At 47.6% G+C, this 23,375-nt stretch overlaps 6 protein-coding genes across 6 annotated transcripts; 4 read left to right on the top strand and 2 right to left on the bottom strand.

Annotated features, from left to right (window-relative positions):
* Nucleotides 1–290: 290 nt before the first annotated feature.
* On the top strand, nucleotides 291–2,684 carry DEU56DRAFT_934620 (amino acid/polyamine transporter I; the record flags this gene model as incomplete). The annotated part of the gene is made up of 15 exons (XM_041358775.1): nucleotides 291–401; nucleotides 463–509; nucleotides 573–627; nucleotides 690–770; nucleotides 821–887; nucleotides 938–970; nucleotides 1,036–1,129; nucleotides 1,180–1,281; nucleotides 1,330–1,421; nucleotides 1,469–1,531; nucleotides 1,583–1,653; nucleotides 1,701–1,737; nucleotides 1,787–1,934; nucleotides 1,983–2,295; nucleotides 2,344–2,684. 15 exons carry the CDS (start codon nucleotides 291–293, stop codon nucleotides 2,644–2,646), a joined length of 1,617 nt encoding a protein of 538 aa, XP_041211014.1. The 3' UTR covers nucleotides 2,647–2,684.
* Nucleotides 2,685–3,195: 511 nt separating this feature from the next.
* DEU56DRAFT_789327 (uncharacterized protein) lies at nucleotides 3,196–4,616 on the bottom strand. Its single transcript, XM_041352526.1, has 3 exons — nucleotides 4,073–4,616; nucleotides 3,770–4,015; nucleotides 3,196–3,719 (listed from the first exon to the last, which is right to left on the bottom strand). The coding sequence occupies exons 1-3, from the start codon at nucleotides 4,535–4,537 to the stop codon at nucleotides 3,669–3,671; spliced, it is 762 nt and encodes a 253-aa protein (XP_041211013.1). The 5' UTR covers nucleotides 4,538–4,616; the 3' UTR covers nucleotides 3,196–3,668.
* Nucleotides 4,617–11,259: 6,643 nt separating this feature from the next.
* On the top strand, nucleotides 11,260–13,589 carry DEU56DRAFT_732347 (amino acid/polyamine transporter I; the record flags this gene model as incomplete). The annotated part of the gene is made up of 15 exons (XM_041348265.1): nucleotides 11,260–11,370; nucleotides 11,426–11,472; nucleotides 11,530–11,584; nucleotides 11,647–11,727; nucleotides 11,778–11,844; nucleotides 11,894–11,926; nucleotides 11,978–12,071; nucleotides 12,122–12,223; nucleotides 12,272–12,363; nucleotides 12,411–12,473; nucleotides 12,526–12,596; nucleotides 12,644–12,680; nucleotides 12,730–12,877; nucleotides 12,926–13,238; nucleotides 13,287–13,589. The coding sequence occupies 15 exons, from the start codon at nucleotides 11,260–11,262 to the stop codon at nucleotides 13,587–13,589; spliced, it is 1,617 nt and encodes a 538-aa protein (XP_041211012.1).
* Nucleotides 13,590–14,971: 1,382 nt separating this feature from the next.
* DEU56DRAFT_196231 (uncharacterized protein) lies at nucleotides 14,972–15,385 on the bottom strand (the record flags this gene model as incomplete). Its single annotated transcript, XM_041345021.1, has 2 exons — nucleotides 14,972–15,139; nucleotides 15,194–15,385. Coding segments are annotated over 2 exons (345 nt in total), but the record flags the coding sequence as incomplete, so codon positions are not given.
* Nucleotides 15,386–17,434: 2,049 nt separating this feature from the next.
* On the top strand, nucleotides 17,435–17,746 carry DEU56DRAFT_789275 (uncharacterized protein; the record flags this gene model as incomplete). Its single annotated transcript, XM_041352525.1, has 2 exons — nucleotides 17,435–17,610; nucleotides 17,663–17,746. Coding segments are annotated over exons 1-2 (221 nt in total), but the record flags the coding sequence as incomplete, so codon positions are not given.
* A 1,171-nt stretch (nucleotides 17,747–18,917) lies between these two features.
* DEU56DRAFT_934571 (uncharacterized protein) lies at nucleotides 18,918–22,034 on the top strand (the record flags this gene model as incomplete). The annotated part of the gene is made up of 12 exons (XM_041358774.1): nucleotides 18,918–19,039; nucleotides 19,172–19,457; nucleotides 19,516–19,709; nucleotides 19,758–19,923; nucleotides 19,977–20,125; nucleotides 20,220–20,569; nucleotides 20,620–20,935; nucleotides 20,991–21,099; nucleotides 21,148–21,389; nucleotides 21,459–21,529; nucleotides 21,553–21,654; nucleotides 21,708–22,034. The coding sequence occupies 12 exons, from the start codon at nucleotides 18,918–18,920 to the stop codon at nucleotides 21,998–22,000; spliced, it is 2,400 nt and encodes a 799-aa protein (XP_041211009.1). The 3' UTR covers nucleotides 22,001–22,034.
* Between the last annotated feature and the right edge of the window lie 1,341 nt (nucleotides 22,035–23,375).

The raw sequence follows: 23,375 nt of genomic DNA, 5'->3' as shown, positions 1-23,375 counted from the left end.
TGCCTCCTCGCCGTTGTTCGGTCGTTCAAGTTCGAACCAGGTTGACTGCGCAGATAAGATGGCTGGGGTCCGGACCGTATCAAGTTGGGATAAACAGTTATCACTTGGTTCAATTTCCGTTTGGATCGCAGGTGGGGTTCTATTATGAATTCTGATTGTTGTGTGCATCATCAGGGCTTCTCGGTTGTAATGTGGATACTGAGGGTAATTCCCGGTTGGGTATTAGCCTCTTTTAAAATGCATGCGGTATCTCAGGATCATTCGAAATCGCCCACCTGTAACGATACGATATGGCCATACGAGCTTCTGCTAATTCGAAGTCGCAACCAAGCGCAGATGAGACGACTCTCGCTGAGCTGGGATACAAGCAAGAGTTTCGCAGGGAGTTCACTCCACTAGAGGTGAGCCCGACGTCAGCCTGAGACTCTTTCGTGTATGCGACACAATCCAACAGCTGTACAGGTGTCTGGACTTGCGTTCAGTTATATAGGAGTGGTTCCTTCTATAGTGTGAGCCACCACTATGACACCAGCCTATTGACATCGTTCCTTTACTGATAAAAATTCATTCAGCTCCGTGCTCTTCTATGCCGTACCAAATGGTGGGCCTTTCGCCATGGTTTGGGGTGTAAGCTTTCGTCATATGTGAGGATTACTATGTTGTAAAGATCTCACTTTTTCTCTCCGCAGTGGGCGATTGCTAGCCCTTTTATCATGTGCATCGGGTTGGCGATGGCAGAGCTCGCGTCGGCAGCACCTACTTCAGGTGGTGTATGTTCTTGACGCCGCCGCCGTTTCACACTTGACTCAACAAAATCTAGCTATACTATTGGACTTACTCGCTTGCTTCCCCACGATGTCGCAATTTTCTATCGTGGATAGTTGGCTGTAAGTCCCGTATCTCGATGTGATATGCATCCCAGTCCTGACATTTGCAGATTCGAACACAATAGAGACTATCACGGGAGTCGGTAAGACAAATTTCACCTTTGAACAGCCTGCCCCTGAACGCGTTGGACTGAACGCATTGGGCTAGCTTCCGTAAATTGGGCTTGTGCGATTCAAATCACAGCAGCAATCCGTATTGCCTCCTCAGACCAGGAATACGCAACTACCACCGGGCAGCTCTAGTAAGTTTGTCCTCTTCCAGACACGATACTCTTTATATTGGTTGTCACAGCGGTATATATGCAGCTTTGGTTTTCTCACATGCCATTCTCGTGAGTTTCGGCACTAAATTTTTGGCAAGGCTGCAGAGACTATACACGTTTGTGAATATGAGGTAGGTGTTGTATGTTTGTCCATGATCATTACGTCAAATCCTCCACAGCCTCTGCTTCATAATCATTATTGCCCTTCCGATCGGAACGTCACCAGAATACCGAAATAGTGCAAGTTTTGCGCTAGGAGATTTCACAAACCGTATGTCTTGTCATCCAATTCCAATCACAGCTCACGATCAGTTGTAGTGTCCGGCTGGCCATCTGGATTCGCGTTTATCTTGAGCTTAATGGCTCCTCTTTATACAATAGGTTAGACCATCTTCTCCCAAATTGTTAGTCCATGACCATTTATCCCACCAGGGGGTTATGATGCTAGTGTCCATATGAGCGAGGAGGCCTCGAACGCCGCTACTGCGATACCATGGGCAATCGTGAGTGACACTAGAAAATGTCCAGTTGTTGCATTAACACCAGTTAGGTCAGTTCCATCGCCCTGGCAGCCGTCCTTGGTTGGGGTATGTGGAATGACATGTCACTCTGATCTTAATGACATATCTTATCCAGGAATCAACGTCTCCCTTGCCTTTTGCATGGGCACTGATGTCAGCGGCGTCTTGAATGGCCCTATAGGCCAGCCTATGGCGCAGATCTTATTCAATGCGCTCGGACAGAGAACTTCCTTGGGACTGTGGTGTCTCATTATTTCAGCGGAGTACGTTTTAGCGCCATGTGGTGCATTCATAACCTAATCATAGAACAGGTACATGGTGGCATCAAACTGCCTCTTGGTCGGCTCTCGCCAGACCTTCGCATTCGCTCGTGATGGAGCCCTCCCTTTTTCACGATATTTGTACCGGATGAATCGCTACACGGGAACACCCGTCAATACAGTCTGGTTCGGCGCCGTCTGTGTTCTGGCGATTGGACTTCTGGCATTCGTGAGTATCGAAGCCATCAATGCTGTATTCTCAATCGCTGTCACCGCATCATATGTCGCTTACATTACGCCCATCACCACCCGCTTTGCGTTCAAGAATGATTTTAAACCCGGTCCATTTACTCTCGGGAAACTGGTAAGTCGGTCGGTAGTGATGTATCCTTGAGCTAATGTACATGTGCAGAGCTTACCAGTCGCTGTGATTGCTGTGTCGTGGATGGTCTTCATGATCACTGTTTTCTTCTTTCCTGCGACCCCGCAAACAACTCCGCAACAGATGAATTATACAGTTGTGGTACTCGGAGGGACCATGTTTCTGGCAATTTCCTGGTATTATTGTCCGGTGTACGGAGGCGTGCATTGGTTCAGTGGACCCATCGCCAACATTACACCGTCCATCGGAGGTGAACAAAGAGACGGGGATTCGATGTCGGAGAAGAAGGAACAGCGTGATGGAGATCTATCTGTTTCAGTGATGGATGTATAAGTAGTGTTTGCATATCGTTGTGAAGTCGTCGGTAACATGTGTTTCAACAGATTTCGAAGGAATAATCATTCGGAATTCAAAGCCTCTTGCGCACCAGGGCTTCGTGAAATCTTCTCCGTCTTTGTTCCCTCCGTGCTTGTTGCATAATTGTGGGTGTCCCTGGGTGTGAAGTTACAGTCCATTGAACGTTGCGAAGAGGAACGCAAACCAGGGTAGGATCGCGCAGAGTGTAAGTACTACAAAACTGGACAGTTCTGATCAATATAAAGAGCGAAGGGCTCTCTGGTCTTTCACGCGTCCATTCGAAACGTGTTTCACTTGCATCGCACAAGCAAACTCGAGCACGTCCTCGCAGAGTAAGAAATTTGAATTCAGAACCGACACCATCTAATACTCGTCTTCGTACATGCACGAAAATATGGGAAACATTGTTAAGAGATAAACCGTAACGTAGATGGGAGAGACGAGTCCATAAGTAAAAAATGACGCGCGCAGTTCAGTACATACCGATAAAGAGAAAGAAAAAGAAACAAATCAAAGGAACTTGACATGGAGATGAGACTCGGGTTAGATGTGCGTGCAGGACCGCGAACGCTGGGCGGCGGCCTTCAACTTCTTGGGCGGTGAAGCTCCGGGTCGTAGGGGACAGAAGGAGGCCGATAGATTGCGGGATTCGGTCGTAGGAGACCTCGGATATCGAAGATCGCGGAGATGCTAGGCGGCGCGTAGAGATAGAGTGTGCGCGGCCGGCGGTGGCCTTCAACCTCGTGGGCAATGTTTGCCCAAGTCGTAGGGGACAGCGAAGGAGGCCGATGTGCGTCTTCGGGATGCGAGTAGTGATTAGTGTGTATAAATCGTGTTCGGGAGCGATGAGGCTGGTGATAGTATGGAAGTGAGGCCGAGTTTCACCATGGCGTCGGCCCAGCCATCGACGAGAGCCACTTGGTCGACGAGGATCTCGTCACGAAGTTGCTCAAGGTGGCCTATTTTATATGAATAAGTGATGTAGACGTCAGGAGGAATTACTTACCAATGTAAGAACGCGCGCGGGCAGCACGCAAACGGGCACGGTGCTAAGAAACTGAGATGAGCGTCGTGCTTACATGAGCGATGAATGTCATACCTGTTGTTGGCGCCGGTTGAGGATGCGCTCCGTATCGGGAGGCTTGGGCGGTGGGCTGATAGACTGCGTGGGTGTGCTTCCAGTGAGAAAGAGGGATGTTCTCGTCGTCGTCGTCGTCAATGAGGCAGGCAGTGGGAAGTCGGGGTTTGCTGTGGTCGTCCAGTGTCCGTCGGTCAGGATGAGCTGAGAATCGGAGTTGTCGACTCGGTGGGTGGCGTGTTTTGTTCCATGGAGTAAGTTGCCATCCTAAAGATTCAAAAATGAGATGATGACTCAGATGTTTAGTGGGATAGAGCTTCGTACCTCGCTTTCGTCGCCAAATGATTGTTTGAGATCCGAGGGATCGTCGTCGTCGTCGTCGGCCACCAGTGTTGTATGGGATTCCACGGAGAACCGCTTCTGTCTCGGAACTGGTGTGGTGCCAGTAAGAGGTGCACTATAGTCCGTGAAGTCCGTGGAGGGGGAAGTAGGGGGCGTGGAGGTTTCTGGCATGTTGTCGCTATAGAGTGATGGAGATTTGTCTTTGGGCTGATTGAAGTCGCCACTAAGTAGTTTCCGTGCAGTTCTGTCGGATGCAAGTAAGAGGATCGCCGTCGAGAGGCAGAGGTCCGCAGCGGCGAGGCCAATAGTGACAATAGTGACCTTTTCCGCTGAGTGAATGACCTGGGCGGCGTGGTCAACAGCAGCTTTCTTGAAGAACGACACTGTGAGGAGCCCGGTGATGGTGACGCGAGCAGTACCGTGGAAGACAGCAGAAGTATAAATCATCTTGGCAAGTGGTAATCGTGAAGAGATTGATGAAGCTCGTAAAGAAATGCGTGTACGCGTAAAACGAGGCAAGATAACGAGTATCGAAGCATAGGTTATCCGATATTTATACCCCTGGGTTATTTGCGCGTACTTGGCACGTTAAACGTTGACGCGTCAAGTCACGTGTCTGGAAAATCAATCTCTTAAATAGCGGGTGACTTGAGCCAGCTTCAGCGATACCGCCCACCCACCTTGATTGTGACCCTCGAGAGAATGAGCATGTTCTACGTTGAAGTTGTGCATGAAGAAGGCGAAGAATAGACTAGGATCATATGAGTTGATAAGATCAAGGGACACAAATAATCCTAATTGGCGTCGGACTTCCTTGATGTCTCTAACTTCCCATTCAAAAGAAATCGTTTTTCGTGGAGTGCAGAAACCGCCAGAGTATACGTTCATCCTCTCGCATTTATCTCTCCAGAGCCAACTTACACTCTCCTTGGACTTGCCCACTTAGTCGTTCTTCTGTTGTCTTCAAGTTGGCGCGGCGTGTTACGGTTCTACTCTTTTCTCCTATATTCTATTCATTTCCATCACCTTCTATCATATTCTATCGTACGATTCTCTTTCTCTTTTCTGATTGGTTCCTCATTTACAAGCTCCGCTTGAACATTCGTCTCATCCCTTATTTAAACCCTTTACTTATCGCATGTATTCCTTAACTTGACCTACGCAGACCAGGGCCTGCAGACTCTAGCTTTACTTGTGCAATCGAACTATACTTGGATCTTTGATACCAGACGTCTTTGTGACGCCGAGCGTAACAAAAGGTCAAGTTACTTCTCTACTGCGCCGTTCATTCGAACAGGCGCCCTGAACCAGCACCACGGACCCCAACGGCAAAGTACTTCCAGGATTCATCTGGAGTGACGAACGAAAAGAACACGTCCTTATCGACAGAGACGGGAAATATTGGAACTTAGCTCAGTGGAGCTCTTATTATCAAGAGAACGCACCTCCAGGACACGTCTGGAACTTTTGGACCGCATCCTACGAACCATCCCACATTCCCCCAGACGACTCAGACGACGACATGACCAAAGAAATCGGCACTCCTCCCGCGCCTTTCAATGGCGACACTAGAACCGCTCAAGGATGGGGCCTCCAACTCGACGCCTATCTTGACATGAACGAAGGTGTCTATGACACTGACAAGAAGAAGGTTATTTTTGCTCTAAGTCGTATGACGAAGGGCGAAGCAGCTAAGTGGGCCGAGGGCCACCTTAAAGCAGCCTCCGCAGCAAAGGACTACGGAACTTACTTACAGTTCGTAGAGAAATTCAAAGGGACCTTCTATCCCAAGCATTCGGCACAAACCGCCATCAGGCGTATCTCCACCCTGAAACAAACCGGCAGCGTCGCTGCCTACGCATCCCTATTCCGCACCATCATCGCCGATACTGGCATTACGGAAGAAGTCACACGCACCATGTTCTTCCGCAACGGATTAAAGCGTGAGATCTCCGCTGCAATCCTTGCATTCGAGAACACCCCCACCGACCTCGCAGGGTGGCTTGACAAAGCCCTCGAAGTCGAAGTACGTAGGACACTCATCGCGCCGCCCACATTCTCCAAAGGCCGAGACCCATACGCTATGGATATTGACAAGGCGGAGGTAGGAGAAGATGACGATGGTGAGATGACGAAGAAGACTCGGAAGACTTACCTAACGCCTCAAGAACGCGAGCGCAGGAAGAAGAACGGCCTTTGCTTCAAATGCGGCAAGAAAGGCCTCATCAAGGACTGCCCGAACCACCCCACTGTGACGGCAGCGAAGAAGACCTCCGTCAAAGACGACGACGAAGAATACCGCGAATTCCAAGAGTGGAAAGCGTTCAAAGCCCGCCAGATGAAGAAAGGTAAGGGTAAGGAGAAGAAGGAGGAAAGTAGCGACGACGAGGATTTTTAGAACGGGGATCTGCACCGGTGTCAGACACCCCTAGAATAGGGCTCTTAGTACAATCGATTGGCGACTCGAAATCCATCCGTATTCCGTTAACCATAGAATCATCTAGAACCCAGAAAACCACCGAAGCAAGCGCGCTAATCGATAGCGGCGCAGAAGGGGAGTTCATCGACTGGCAATTTGTCCGAAGAAACTCCATCAAGACTCATTTTCTCGATAAGCCCATACCCGTACGCAATGTGGATGGCACGCTCAACAAAATGGAAAAATCACACGGTACTGTAATCTATCCTTTTCTGTTCGCAATCTTCCCATGAAGACGCGTTTCCTTGTAACCTCTTTAGGAGGAGAGGACGCTATTCTAGGAATGACTTGGCTAAAGAAAGAAAACCCCGATATAGATTGGACCGCCGAAGAAGTACATCTTCACGAGCGCAGTATAGCCGCTGCTAAAACCAGCGAAGAAGACGTCTTTTATGACGCATTAGAACCAGAAGAAGAAGACGTCTTTCACGACGCAATGGAAAGTATTCCAGAAAATCCATTCTCTCATGACGACCTCCCTAATCTCCTAGATCTCGACGAAGACGACGAAGTAGTCGTGTCGGTAAGAAAAGCCGACAATATCTCTCAAACCCTCGCCCAAGACGCCGCTAAACCCAAGAAATCTTTCGAAGAACTCGTTCCACCAGAGTTCCAGAAGTATAAAGACGTATTTGGTGACGTAGCTAACGGAACTCTCCCACCAGAACGCAAATTTGATCACAAGATCGATCTCAAAGACTCCTTCGAACCGCGGAAATGCAAAATTTATCCGCTTAACGCCAAAGAAGAGAAGGCTATGAACGATTTTATTGACGAACACCTCGCCAAAGGCACTATCCGACCCTCCGAATCTCCGCAGTCATCACCCTTCTTTTTCGTCGGCAAGAAAGACGGATCTCTCCGGCCATGTCAAGACTATCGTTATCTGAACGAACACACGGTTAAGAATAATTACCCATTACCGCTGATCTCAGATTTGATAGACAAACTCAAAGACGCCCAGATCTTCACCAAGATGGATATCCGATGGGGATATAACAACGTACGTATGAAAGATTCCGACTGTTGGAAAGCGGCATTCGCCACATCCAGAGGACTCTTCGAACCATTGGTAATGTTTTTCGGCATGTGTAATTCGCCCGCCACCTTCCAGTCTATGATGAACGAACTGTTCGGAGACATGATCCAGGAAGGATGGATCATCATTTACATGGACGACATACTGATCTTCTCCAAAGACTACGAAACCCATCAGATTCGCACCCATAAGGTGCTTCAACGACTCCGCAATAACTTCCTCCACCTTAAACCCGAAAAAATGCACGTTCAACGCCAAAGAAATCGAATACCTCGGCATGATCATTAAACCCGGCTCTGTCGCCATGGACCCAGTCAAACTCAACGGTATATCCGAATGGAAGACTCCCACGAAAGTCAAGGAAGTCCGATCATTCCTCGGATTTGCTAACTTCTACCGTCGATTCATTGCTAACTATTCATCTATCGCACGACCCTTAATCGATCTAACCAAGAAAGACGAACCATTCTCATGGACCCCAGAACGCGAACACGCCTTTCTCAGGCTTAAAGAAATCTTCACGTCCTCCCCTATACTCCAAATACCCGACAAGAATCTTCCCTTCGCAATTGCAACCGACGCCTCCCTCTACGCAACTGGGGGAGTTCTCCTTCAGAAAGACTCCAACGGCAGCTGGCTCCCTTGCTCATTCCTTTCCCAATCCTTCAATTCCGCTGAACGAAACTACCAGATCTACGACCGGGAACTACTCGCAATTGTCCGCGCTTTGAAAGCGTGGCGACACTATCTTCTCGGATCCCCTTTCCCCGTTCTCGTACAAACTGACCATAAAAACCTCCAATATTTCAGAGACGTCCAAGACCTGAACCGCCGCCAAGCACGTTGGCAGACTTTCCTTTCCCAATTCGAATTACGTATCGAACATGTACCGGGTAAAGATCTCATCATACCCGACTTATTATCTCGTAGAGCGGATCACCTTCCGGACGATAGTGTCGAAAAGGACAATCTTCAGATTCAACTCCTCCCCGATTCGTTATTCATTAACACCATTGACACTTCTTTTACGGACAGATTACGTATCTCATCATCGGTTGACCCGGTGGTACATACCGCGCTACAAGCGCTCACAGATCCCACCATTCCCCCTCCTCTTCGTTCGGCTCTTTCCGACTGGAAATTGAGCGACGGCATTCTTACGTATAAAGGACTCACTTATATATCTCCAGGCGACCTTCGTCGCGAAATCACTTCCCTTCATCATGACTCCCCTACCGCCGGCCATCCAGGTCGCTTCAAGACCCAAGAACTCCTCTCTCGCGACTTCTGGTGGCCCGGTCTCTCTACCTTCGTCAAGAACTACGGCGACGGCTGTAGCATCTGCCAACAGAACAAAGTAAACACGCACCCGTCCTCTCCCCCTCTCCAACCGATTCCCGCTCCCCTCTCCAACCGCCCTTTCGCTCAGGTCTCGGTCGACCTCATCACCGATCTTCCACCATCCGATGGCTTTGACAGCATCATGGTCACGGTGGACCATGGCCTTTCGAAGGGGGTAATTTTCACCCCTTGTACCAAGACGATCGACGCTGAAGGCGTCGCGAACATTTTCTTTTCCAAAGTTTTCTCTAGATACGGACTTTACGATAAGATTATCTCTGACCGCGGACCTCAGTTCGCCTCTAGATTCCAGATCGAACTCGGAAGACTCCTCGGATACAAGAACTCCCTTTCCACTGCGTTTCATCCCCAGAGTGATGGAGAGACCGAACGAGTTAACCAAGAGCTCGAAGTCTACCTCCGGATCTTTTGCGGTAATGACCAAACCGGTTGGGCCGCCATGCTTCCCTTAGCAGAATTCGTCCACAACTCCCGTCATCATTCCGCTCGCGGAACCTCCCCTTTCTACCTCATGATGGGTTACCACCTGAAACACCTCCCAGACGTTCATCCTAAATCCGACATCCCTAACATCGAACAACGTCTATTCATGCTCAACAAAGCACGCGATGAAGCGCTAGCCGCTCACGAACTCGCACGAAACACCATGCGCCAGCGCATCTCTTCCCGATTCATCCCGTTCGCTAAAGGCGACAAAGTCTGGCTCGAAGCCAAGAACCTCCACCTTGGGTACCCTAATCGCAAACTCGCTCCCAAACGCGAAGGACCCTTTACCATCACCGACGTATTATCCCCAGTCACATATCGACTTGCTCTGCCCGCACAGTGGCGTATTCACCCCGTCTTCCATGCCGCCCTCCTATCCCCCTATAAAGAAAACGACATTCATGGTCCTAACTACATCGCACCACCACCTGATGTCATTGACGGCGAAGACGAACAAGAGATTGAAGCCATCGTTGGTCATCGTGGCTCATCTTCTAGACGCTCCTATAACGTTAGCTGGAAAGGCTTCCCGAGTTCCGAGAACGAATGGATGACAGAGAGGCAACTAGGTAACGCTTCTGACATTTTACTCGCGTACAAGCGCGCGCATCACCTTTGACATTTTATTTAGTATTCAGTGCATACTACTTCCCTTAAAACGGGGGTAATGTTACGGTTCTACTCTTTTCTCCTATATTCTATTCATTTCCATCACCTTCTATCATATTCTATCGTACGATTCTCTTTCTCTTTTCTGATTGGTTCCTCATTTACAAGCTCCGCTTGAACATTCGTCTCATCCCTTATTTAAACCCTTTACTTATCGCATGTATTCCTTAACTTGACCTACGCAGACCAGGGCCTGCAGACTCTAGCTTTACTTGTGCAATCGAACTATACTTGGATCTTTGATACCAGACGTCTTTGTGACGCCGAGCGTAACACGGCGCCTCCGGAGGATCGTGTTTTGCTGGAGCTTGCCGCTGTAGTCTGTAGCACTCACGCTGTACCTCTTGTCCTTGGAGTGTCAGTCGTGTCTTCCTGTGCCTTTGGGCATGTTTTTTCCTCCCTCGGCACAAACCGGTCACCGGCCAGAAATCTGCCAAGTTCAAATCTATCCGTTGTCCCCGCCGAACTTTGGGAAGGCCTCTCTAACATCTCCCTAGTCCTGCATTCGTCTCATATCCTCTCACCTTAGCCACGCCCAAGCCTGAAACGCCGGCGTCCTCGGTTACGTCGGTGAGGTGAACAGAAAAGGCCTTGCTGTCTATTCATCCCTTACTACTCTCGACCTTAGCTCAGAGTCATAGTACGGAACGCATTAACCATGACTCAAGAACTGGGGAAGACATATCTCGCTACTGTTCGGGCACAGGCTGCTGAAAAATACGGCCACGATTTCAAAAGCTGCTAGCGTGAGTGTACTTATTCCAATCAGCAGAGTTTTGGTGCATGTAACTACACCTGTACAGCACGAAACCCATGGCCGGATGGCCTGGCCTACTAGCTCCCCAGCAGCCTCCTCGCAGTTGTTCGGTCCTCCAAGCCAGAACCAGGTTGATTACGCAGATAAGGTCCGGACCGTATTGAGCTGGGATAAACAGTTATTACTTGGTTCAATTTCCGTTTGGATCGCAGGGGGGGTTCTGTTATGAATTCTGATTTTAGTATGCATCATCAGGGCTTCTCGGTCATAATGTGGATACTGAGGGTAATTCCCGGTTGGGTATTAGCCTCCTTTAAAATGCATGCGGTAGCTCAGGATCATTCGAAATCGCCCACTTGTAACGATACGATATGGCCATGAGAGCTTCTGCTATTTCGAAGTTGCACCCGCAACCAAGCGCGGATGAGACGACTCTCGCTGAGCTGGGATACAAGCAAGAGTTTCGCAGGGAGTTCACTCCACTAGAGGTGAGCCTGACGTCAGACTCTTTCGTGTATGCAACACAATCCAACAGCTGTACAGGTGGCTGGACTTGCGTTCGGTTGTATAGGAGTGGCTCCTTCTATAGTGTGAGCCATGACGCAAGCCTATTGACATCGCTCCTTTACTGATAAAAATTCATTCAGCTCCGTACTCTTCTATGCCATACCAAATGGTGGGCCTTTCGCCATGGTTTGGGGTGTAAGCTTTCATCATATGCGAGGATTACTATGTTGTAAAGATCTCACTTTCTCTCTCCGCAGTGGGCAATTGCTTGCCCTTTTATCATGTGCATCGGGTTGGCGATGGCAGAGCTCGCGTCAGCAGCACCTACTTCAGGTGGTGTATGTCCTTAACGTCGTCGCTGTTTCGCGCTTGATTCAACAAAATCTAGCTATATTATTGGACTTACTCGCTTGCTTCCCCACGATGCCGCAATTTTCTGTCGTGGATAGTTGGCTGTAAGTCCTGCATCTCGATGTGATATGCATCCAGTCTTGACATCTGCAGATTCGAACACAATAGAGATTATCACGGGAGTCGGTAAGACAAATTTCATTTTTGATCAGCCTGCCCCTGAACGTGTTGGGCTAGCTTCCGTAAATTGGGCTTGTGCGATTCAAATCACAGCAGCAATCCGTATTGCCTCCTCAGATCAGGAATTCGCAACTACTACCGGGCAGCTCTAGTAAGCTTGTCCTCTTCCAGACACGATACTCTTTATCTTGCTTGTCACAGCGGTATATTTGCAGCTTTGGTTTTCTCACATGCTATTCTCGTGAGTTTCGGCACTAAAGTTTTGGCGAGGATCCAGAGACTGTACACGTTGGTGAATGGGTGGTAAGTGTTGTATGTTTGTCCATGATCATTGCGTCAAATCCTCTGCAGCCTCTGCTTCATAATCATTATTGCCCTTCCGATCGCAACGTCATCAGAATACCGAAATAGTGCAAGTTTTGCGCTAGGAGATTTCACAAACCGTATGTCTTGTCATCCGATTGCAATCACAGCTCACGATCAGTTGTAGTGTCCGGCTGGCCATCTGGATTCGCGTTTATCTTGAGCTTAATGGCTCCTCTTTACACAATAGGTTAGATTATCTTCTCCCAAATTGTCACTCCATGACCATTTTAACCCACCAGGTGGTTTTGATGCTAGTGTCCATATGAGCGAGGAAGCCTCAAACGCCGCTTCTGCGATACCATGGGCAATCGTGAGTGACACTAAAAAATGTCCAGTTGTTGTATTAACCCCAGTTAGGCCAGTTCCATTGCCTTGGCCGCAGTCCTTGGTTGGGGTATGTGGAATGACATGTCACTCTGAACTCGATGACATTTCTTATCCAGGAATCAACGTCTCCCTTGCCTTTTGCATGGGCACTGATGTCAGCGGCGTATTAAATGGCCCTATAGGCCAGCCTATGGCGCAGATCTTATTCAATGCGCTCGGGCAGAGAAAGGCCTTGGGACTGTGGTGTCTCATTATTTCAGCGGAGTATGTTTTAGCGGCATATGACGCATTCATGACCTAATCGTGGAGCAGATACATGGTGGCATCGAACTGCCTCTTGGTCGGCTCTCGCCAGACCTTCGCATTCGCTCGTGATGGAGCCCTCCCTTTTTCACGATATTTGTACCGCATAAATCGCTACACAGGAACACCCGTCAATACAGTCTGGTTCGACGCCATCTGTATTCTGGCAATTGGACTCCTGGCGTTCGTGAGTATCGAAGCCATCAATGCGATATTCTCAATTGCTGTCACCGCATCATATGTCGCTTACATTACGCCCATCACCACCCGCTTTGCGTTCAAAAATGATTTTAAACCCGGTCCATTTAATCTCGGGAAACTGGTGAGTCGGTCAGCAGCGATGTATCCTTGAGCTAATGTACATGTGCAGAGCTTACCAATCGCTGTGATTGCTGTGTCTTGGATGGTCTTTGTGATCACTGTTTTCTTCTTTCCCGCGACCCCGCAAACAACTCCACAACAGATGAACTATACAGTTGTGGTACTCGGAGGGTTCATGTTTCTGGCAATTTCCTATTATTATTGTCCGGTGTACGGAGGCGTGCATTGGTTCAGTGGACCCATAGCCAACATTACACCGTTCATCGAAGGTGAACAAAGAGACGGGGATTCAATGTCGGAGAAGAAGGATCAGGGTGATGGAGATATATCTGTTTCAGTGATGGATGTATAAGTAGTGTTTGCCCAACGTAGCGTCGTGAAATTGTCGGTAACATGTAGTTTAAGAGATTTCGAAGCAATAATCATTCGGAATTTTAAGCCTCTTGCGCACCAGAGCTTTGTGGGATTTTCCATCTTTATCCCTCCGTGCTTGTTGCATAACCATTGGTGTTCCTAGCGGTGAACGATGTGAAATATCAGTCCATTGAATATTGCGAAGAGGAACGCAAACCAGGTAGGATCGCGCAGAGTGTAAGTATAGCCCACCCTGATTGTGACCAAGAGAATGAGCATGTTCTACATTGAAATTGTGCATGAAGAAGGCGAAGAGCAGACTTGGATCATATGAGTTGATAATATCAAGGGATACAAATAATCCTAACCGTCGGACTTCCTCGATGTCTCTAACTTCCCGTTCAAAAGAAGCCTTTTTCGTGAAGTGCAGAAACTGCCAGAGTAAACGCTCATCCTCTCGCATTCATCTCTCCAGAGCCGATTTACACTCCTTTGACTCTTCCTGACCCCGTCCACTACTAGGTACTAGTACTCAACCCCCACCATCGGGACTCGGTGAGTAGGTGAATTCTGCCGATGGTTCACGAATGAACATGAAAATTGTGCATGAAAGCATGAAGAGCAGAAATACGCACTCGATATCACATGTCGGACCCAGAAATTTAGCGTGCGCGCTGCGCAGCTCTAAGCTTTAACTCGCCGCCCTATTTGCACACGACATATCCGAATCTGTGCTGGACAAAAGGTTAAATGAGAGGAAGAAGCTACATACAGGGTTTTCGCTTTCGTACTTCAACTTGAAATACGAACGTGAAACCTTGATGTTGCTTGTGAGAACCAACCGTCCAGCGGCTTCTCTGCATAGATAGTCATAAACCATCCAAAAATTCATGTAGACTAAGAGAAAGTTTTGGTTGGGTGTACGGACGAAACGACGTGAGAACCACGCAACTTGCCTCAATTTAAAGCCTGAGCGTGGGGATGGAGTTTGTCCGACTCGCCGACTCCGAGCACTCCGATCCAGACCCAACGGGACCGACTAGACTAGTCTAGATCTTGCAAATCGATTCATCTCAGCAAGCCACCCAGCACTCACTACAACAGTAAGGAGCGCCTCTATATATACTGCTGGCCCGGGGCGTATATAGGTTAAAAGTTAAAAGCATCGATCAATAATGAGCTTTACCCGAAGTATTATGTTATCGGAGGTTTTCAAATTGGACCGATCCCGGCCGATGACGGTTCAGCATGTTCAAGTTCAACTGTGTGGACAGTCCTGATCATGGAACAGCAACACTGGTTTTCCAGTTCAACGTTCAACTGTGGATTAATGTACATCGATGGGCGCCAAATAAACCTTGATTCTGTACTGATGCATCGATTGATCGTCTACCCTTACTTGGCATCCAGCTTCTGCTTCTCCCGTTCCACACTAGCTTCAAGTTCTCTCCACTTCCTGCCTTTGTACAACACCAGCAGAATCATGCACTCGATGACGACTATCACACATGCCCAGAGAGTATACAAACCACCATCACCAATAGCATCCTGAAACCAACCTCAGATCCAATGTTCTGTGAAAAAATTATGACGTTGACTCACTTGTAAAGGAACAGCAATCTCAGCAGCGACAAAAGCAGAAATACCACGGAAAGAACTATTAGTTGCTACTGCCATTGATGAACGACCAATGTTTGCATCAACAAGGTATGCCAGCGTGCTCGAGTAGATACATCTAACCGTGGATGAGACCAAAAAAACAATGTACAACGAAGTGAACGTACACGGATAAAACAGGCTACCCTGTCATATTAATGCAATATCATAGGATAGTTAGCAGACAGGTGTAATGTATTAACGATGATGCACAATGTAATGCATTTTCTCGCACATTTTTTGAGGTGCCCTAATGCATTAGCATTTCGGATTCCGTACATGCGTGCAGCCGGAGCTATATCAACTTCCCTCTCAAAAAACTCTGCTGTCTTTCCTGCCCAACATCATTCCTCCGCAAGTATACTCCTCGCTCGCCTTTCCTCACTCCTCCACTTTCAATGCGACAATTTGAAGGAACAAAACACGCAAACACCAAAACCTCCAAGGCTGGTTCGTTGTCCCTTTATGTGTGTTCTTCGTCTTACTCACCTCGCCACAGACAAGCACTGTGGGTAGTAAACACACGGAAATTCCGTGATTTGACTCACTGGATTCCCTTAGAGACCTTCTATTGAAATTTGGCGAATAACTCACTGGAATCTTATCACAGAAACGACCAACCTACTCTATGAGAATTTTCATAGAGAATCTCACTGAATTTAAGTGAGAGTCGGAAAACCAAAAAATATGTTGGCGCTGGAGAGATTCAAACCAGCGATGTCACGAGAGATCACGTGTGAGGAGCACAGCGCTGACAGCATTGACCACTAGACTATCAGACCATTTATATGTTAGTACTGTATTGTGTATATATACCACACCTAGTTCCACAAGACTTCAATTTTTTTTTTGATGTCTTAACAAAAGTTATAGACCTTGTTGGGACAAGCCTATTGCTAGCCTTGCTTTGTCTATTGGTAGTAATCTAAGTAAGATATAAGCAAAATAAAAGTTGAACATCGGTTTGTTGACTTCATAATCACTGTTTTTTCTGTACTTCCAGTGACTCCCAACAAAGTCAATAACATTCCAGTGATTCCATAGTCACTGAAAAAAAACTTGACTACCATTTCCGTGACAGAATCTTGGAAATTTCCGCGACTCGTGACAAACACGTTGAAATTAATTGATTCTACTACCCACAGTGCAAGGAAGACAAACCAAAGCGTGCCCCAAGCGCATACAACCTCTTCGTACAATCTTGATTATTCTCACCCGTGTTTGAATCGACAGCGCTGCCGAACATATTCCAGAAAACAGACGAAACGGAAGTAAAACAGATTATTGCTGAACGACCCGGGGCCCCTACACTTGTCACCCCCACACTACACATTAGTTTTCTCAGGCTAAGTAGTATGTCTTCGCATGCTGGTCCCTACTCCTGTGGACTAAATACTTGTTTGGTGCAGGCACCCCAATGTTGAACGGCTTTAATGATGGTGCATCTGGGAGTAGAAAGAAGATTCCTTGGTGGGCCGGTGAGTACGCTGACTGGTTTTAGTACCGGTGTTTCACTCATAGCCCTGCCGTAGCCTGATTATTCGACAAAAGTCGACGACCCAATTGCCACAGCCCTCAGACATGCTCACCAGCAATTACGGACTGTGGTAGCCATGAACAAGGCCAGGACAGAACATCTTGCTGCCATTGCTCGTGATCGGCTTGGTTCAGGAATATCTGGACCTCCATTCCGCCCTTGATAAAAGCATAACGAGCGCCTACTCGAAAGTCCAGAAGAAGGACAAATTGAAGCTGAATAAAAAGAAAAAGACCGTCGAGGTTGAAACGATACTTTGTTAGATAGATCTCATCATACAGCACAAAGTTTCACAAAAGAAGCTGAGGCGCTGTCCACTTTGGTTGACAATCTCAATGGACCTTGCACTCAGCAGCTCAAAACAGAATGCTTGTGTCTGCTTAGTTTTGCTCGTTTGTGGTTGAGCTCACAGGAGGAAATGCTTTGTCTGATGGAACAAGGGCAAGATGTCCTCGATGAGGCGTTCTTTGCTGAGAAGTTGATATGGCAGGCAGGTTGATGAGTATTTACTATGTACAATATTAGTCATAAGGCATTTGCACTTTTTTTCATCAGCGCCATGGTCAAAGGCCGTTATGGGCGCAAGCTCACCAGACTGGAGAAACAGTTCTATGAAGAAAATGGTGCTCGACACGCTGCTCAAGCTGCTGCTGCTCAAAACCCAGCTGCAAAACACCGGCGCAATGTCGACAGTAGCCACAATCTTCACGCACACACATCTGTCGATGTTACGAACATGGGCCGTCCCTCTGTCAGAACTGTGTACTACCCAGCACCCAAAGTCACAATGGCAACACCTGCAGCGTACAGAGGCCGATGGAAGTATCTTGGAGACTTTCAACTTAGACACCAATTTCGATGCTGTGGACGACGCTTACGTTGACTTTATGGCGGTGTCATGCATGGTATACGCTTCATACCATGACATACATAAAAGGAGTATACAAAGGAGATGAATAGGAGAGTGTACAAGAATATACTTCTCACTATCATAAGCTAAGTTTCGTATTGTTTAGTTGTATTTATAGGTTTCTATTTGTTTCTGCCTCTTTCCATTTGTTTAAGCTTATTCAGCCACTCAGATATGTTTGTAAGCATGTCATGTGACTGGTAAAAATCTGATTTGTAAGGATTCAGCTTGACTCATCATGTTTTGTCATTGATTCGTCATGCTTTGTAATTCTTCCCCATGCTTTGTAATATTTTATTCATGTACTTTAGTAAGCAGCTGATTCAGCACACCAAAAGGCTTGGTTTGTAAGCATATTCTTACCAATCCAGTGATGAGTCATGCTTAGTAAGGAGGGTTTCCAAAATGTATTTAAGGACACCAATCTTACCAAATAAATAAGTTTTTCCCTTTCCATTCTTGTTCCCAATCGTGAGGAACGTAAGAATCTGAAGTGTGGAGTTTTCCCGCTTTCTGTCTCCAACGTGTGAGATCCAGAAGAAAGTGAAGGTCTACGAGTTACCTTTGAAAACCATCGTATTTTGTCAATCAAGTTGTATACTATCTTACAGGGATAACCTATACAACCATCTATTTGTTTTATTTGAGTATTACATATTCTAGTCAGCAATCTTGCTTTTACAGGAAGTGAGACACGTAACAGGAGAACACGACAAAGTTGAAACAGACTTTCATAGGTTGAAACACGACCTACTAGGGTGAAACATACCTAACAGATTTATATTCACAGCAGAACACCAGGGTTATTCTGTTCAGATACAGAAATCAAGCAAAGGAGAGGTAACTTGTTTACTCTTTGACCACCCACGAACAACACATTATCAACCGAGAAGTAGAAAATCCGTTGACCGTGAACTTGAGGAGCTGGCAACTTTTGTCTTATGAAAGTGTAGTTGTGTTGTCACTGCATTTTTACACGCTTCTATATAAGACCCTCAAGTAACAAGACAGCGGAACAAAACACCAACACTGAGCCTGTGAAAAGCAAACGAGATCGTACTGCAGGGGTGGGTGCATTGACCAATCTCCCGTTTATTGATGAAGATAACTTACCGCATTCCAGGATGATCCCCAAAAACTATGGGTACAGGAGAGAGATAGTTTCTTGAGGGAATTCATCAGGCTCGAGGCATGAGGAGATGCTCCTTGGAGCCACGCATGTCATGGCCTACCAGACTGTGCGAATGAACCTACAGTTCATTGCAGAGATTGTGAAGGGCTCCAACTCTATTGTCGGTCTTGCATTGTGTCACTTCACAGTGCAATGCCATTGCACAATGTTGAGGTAATTTTTCCTCATCCATTATCACTTGAGTTCACAGTTATCGCATAAATTTGGACAGACACATACTTTCAGCAGATTTCCCTTCGGGATTTGGGTCTATTTATTCAACTCGGCCACCCAGCAGGCATCCAGTGCGACAATCCTATTCACGCATTCGACTTCACAGTTTTGGACATATGTAAATGGTATACATAATGTCTCGCTCTTTTTCTGTAATTGTGCAACTGCCAAGACACGTACGATCCAAATCTTATGCTCACGATGGTACCCTGCAACAAAAACTGATCCACAAACTGCCACCACCTTCCGTCTTCTCGACAATTTTCAAATGTACACTTTCGAGTCCAAAGGCTCTGCCTTTGAATATTGGCAGACACTGTCTCGCCTGTCAGACAATATGGGAACAAAACCGCCCAAGGTATGTATTGATATGTATTATTTTTGATTCCCCGTCCATCAACTTACATTAATTCTAGGACCGTTACGAGGCTCTCTTGGGAATGAGTCGACAGTACCGACATTTGCTAGCTCTCAAGCGAGCTGGTCGTGCCCACAATGTCCGTGGAGTACTGGGTACGAAGCCTGGGGAGCTCGCTGTCCCATGCCCTGCTTGCCCTCAACCTGGCAGAAATCTCCCGCCAGGTTGGGAGAGTGCTCCTCCAAATGACAGGTAAGTTATTTTCCCCTCTGTGTGCGCTGTCAGCTTACCTATGTATAGATGGTTATTTGCCTTGTTTCTTGGAATCGATGCAAACTTCCGAATGTGCCACTGTAATAAGTCATCGGAAGAAGCGGATCCAAGCCTGAGCACGGGGTGGGCGTACTTCGTGGAGGAATCGAGCTTCAAAGGGCTGTTGGCCGAGCATGCTGGACAAACTCAAGAGGTAAGGTGTAATGGTCTCGTTAATTCTATTGGAGTTCTAACTCTACCTACTAGAAAAGCTCTTGTGCTAGCCACAATGCGGTGAACTTGGCGGATTCCAAGAATGTGCACGGCCTCGCAGCGACAGGCATTGGCGCTGTCGTCTGTGCGAGGCACAACTTCAAGCGGCCGTCTGCCGTTGGAGATCTCCAAAAGGGCGAGAAGTGAGTATCGTTTGTATTCTGTTGACTCTCACTAATGAATTATCAGATACGTGAACATGGACTTTTTATTTTTCTCAATGTTGACACATTCCAGTGACCTGGCGGTCTTTAATATATCATACAACATTGTGTGCCAGTGGAGCAAACACCTCTGGACATGCATGTCACGCTATCCTTCGACGCTTCATTTTTCTCCTGGCAGCAAGACAATCACATTCCTCATACCCAAGTTCCACCTCCCAGCACACATTCCCGCTTGTCAAACCACCTTCTCATTCAATCTCATTAAAGGCATGGCCAGAACGGATGGGGAAGCACTGGAGAGAGCATGGTCAAATATTAATCCCGTGGCAACCAGTACATGTGAGATGGGCCCTGGCTCGAGGTGGGATACCCTTGACGACCATTTCAGTGATTGGAATTGGCGCAAGGTCTGCAACTTCGGTATGCCCGCTTGATTTCTAATATTCCCTGGTATCTGACCTCTCTGACAGGGCCCTTTCTCTTGCAAAAGTTGAAGGAAGCTATCCCACAGCGGAACCAACATGTGTTGGACCTGGGGGACTTCGAGGAGGCCATTCCAACAGAGAGCCTTGCATCATGGCATCAAATGGTGGAAGAATGGGAGGCTGACCGCTCCAAACCTAATCCATTCGAATCGGCCGCTGTCCCTGTAACTCAAGCTTCTGTCCACCTTGAACTTTCGCAAGCTGAAGCGGATCAGCTCAAATGTGGCTTGGATGTCTCCTTGCATGCTGAAGTGTCGCCGAGTGTCTTAATAGCAGCTGGAACAGATCTGGAGGCGCAGCAGTGAGTACAATGTTCATTACGTGGACAGACACACAACTAATCAATGACTTATTAGACGCCGCCTTGCCTCTGATAAGGCAGTCGTCGGTATGCACTCCACTGATATCCAGCTTTCGGCCTTACAGCAGCGGACAAATACTTTGCGCCACCGACTGGACCACTGGGTGAAAATCCAAACTCTCTATATGCCGTATGTTGCGCGACTGTGAGAGACTGACAACTTGGGCCCTGAGTCTGAGGAAGAAGCAGTCCATAACATCAAGTTGTGGCTACCTTCTGCAGTTCTCAGACTACCCATGCATTGCGATACCAACCTCACACAGATTGAGTGGCAGCTCCGTGTTGCTCAGGCTCACGAGGCCTTGCACGAACTTCATCAGAATTTGCGTCTCAAGTGCCACCTTATGGGATTCAAGAGAGATTGGATTATGGGACAGCACGCTCACACACGATCGTGAGGTATCATCGACACCGTTCAAAAGAAGATTGATGCTGCCATGACCAAGTATAACATTGCTTGGAGTGCACTCGAAGTTCTGGCTGAGGCGCTCTTGGAGGTAGAGTGGATGAACCAGTTCCCAAAGCTGGAGAAAGGTGATATACGGGAATCACGAAAGAGCAAGCTGCCAGTGAATCCCAGACTGAGGGACGGAGACTGGTGGCTATCTCGTGGATATGGAAGCAGTACCATGGTGCTGGGCAAGAAGAACTATCCGATGGTGAGTGATCTATTCGAGCAAGTTCAGGCCCTTCTAAGTCGAGGGTTTTCTAGTGATGCGTATAGAGTGGTGTAAGGCGCGCGCACGGGCCAGCCAGTGGTCTGAGGAAGTCGAGCTCCTCCAGGAGGAAATGCGGCGGGTGTCTGCCTTCTTGGAGTGGCAAACGGATTGGTGGAAGGACCACGCTACCCCAAGGACATGGCTAGATGAGATGGAGAACAAAGGGGCGAGTGCATATGCCCATCAGCAGGCAGGCATCCATCAAGCAATGCGTGCACGATGCATCTCCATCTGGAGTGTCGTGCCTGGTCTTGTTGCTTTCTCTCTGGTCATTTCACCCACGTAGGACATTTTTGCATATGTTTTTGCTATCTCAGTAGTGTCGTTATTATCAACAATATTGATATGTTTTGCTATCCGTCAGATTCACTTTTTTTGCCCTATTAGGGTACAGATATGATACTCAGGAACACAGAAGGTAGTAAGTACTTCCAGGAACACGGAGGGCAGAAGCACAGGGCGCAGTATAGTCAGATCTCCCTCTTGATACGCAGATTTAAAATAGCATGCGAAATATAACATACAGGTTTAAAATAGCATGCAGAACATGGAGATCTCCGATCCAGGGAGCACTGGAAAGGGGCGGGCATTGGTTCCCCAGCAGAGTATGCATATAAGAAGCATGGCGGATGGCTACAGAGTATGCATAACTGTACTTCTACAATGGCCAGGTAGTATTAATACTCCTGCCAGAGTGTGGTGAAAGTCGAGAATACGGTACCCAGACGTCTGTGCCGCCTCATATTCTGCTATTTGGGCGTCTAAGGCCCGTGGGAATGTACACTTTGTTGGCGCGTGTTGCCCACCACCAACCACAATTTTGGAATTTGATTGAAGGTGGTAGTTCAGCGCTCAGGATCTGCCCGGTGTGATCGGTAGCAATAAATAAATTTGATCTTCTCATACCTTTCAAAAGTCCGACACCCATTGGGCCGTTTATAAAGATGCGCGATTCGAGTGGCACATCTGCAAAACCACTGAAATGAACGCTTAGCTTACGCGCGTTACGGACACTTACGACGTCAGTAGCGCAGCCATCTGATTGGTGGAGATTCTGACGAAGCTCATAGTCTTACGGAAGTCACAAAATCAAGTCTTAGATTGTGTTAGATAGTGCGATTGTTGTCATTGTCATCTTATCTTTGCGAGATAGATCAATTAACATTCTACATTGCGCTGATAATACACTACAGACGGGATGGATCACATGAAATCGGTTTGTAGGGTATGGTGGTGCTGTAGGGCGTGGTTGGGCGTGGTTGGATTGGGAGAATGTGAGAGATGTGTTGGGGGGTGTGCTGAAGGGCTGGAAGTATGCGGGAGAGCAGCACACTGTCTGGGTGCTGGCCTTGAGTGGAATTTCTTCCACAAAATCAGTGTTGAAGAAGGATAGGCCACGACACCAATGGGTTGTCAATCATTGAAGAAGTGCGGGAGTAGTGGATGTGGTTGGGTACTGAGGAAGAGCTGGCTCGGTGCCGGCCTTGAGTGGAATTTCTTCCACAAAACCAGCATTGAAGAAGGATAGGCCACGTCATTGACAGTCCAGTTGTTTTCCGTTGAATAAGTGGGGGAGTAGTGGATGCGGTTGGGTGCTGAGGAAGAGCTGGATGGTGGAAGTCGACCTTGCGAGTGGAACAGCGGATGAACAACACAATGAT

The sequence above is a fragment of the Suillus clintonianus genome (genome assembly GCF_016758775.1).
Source record: "Suillus clintonianus strain FC179 chromosome Unknown DEU56scaffold_18, whole genome shotgun sequence".
NCBI lineage: Eukaryota > Fungi > Basidiomycota > Agaricomycetes > Boletales > Suillaceae > Suillus > Suillus clintonianus.
The sequence above is the reverse complement of the archived record's forward strand: the minus strand, read 5'-3'. Positions and strand labels throughout refer to the sequence as shown.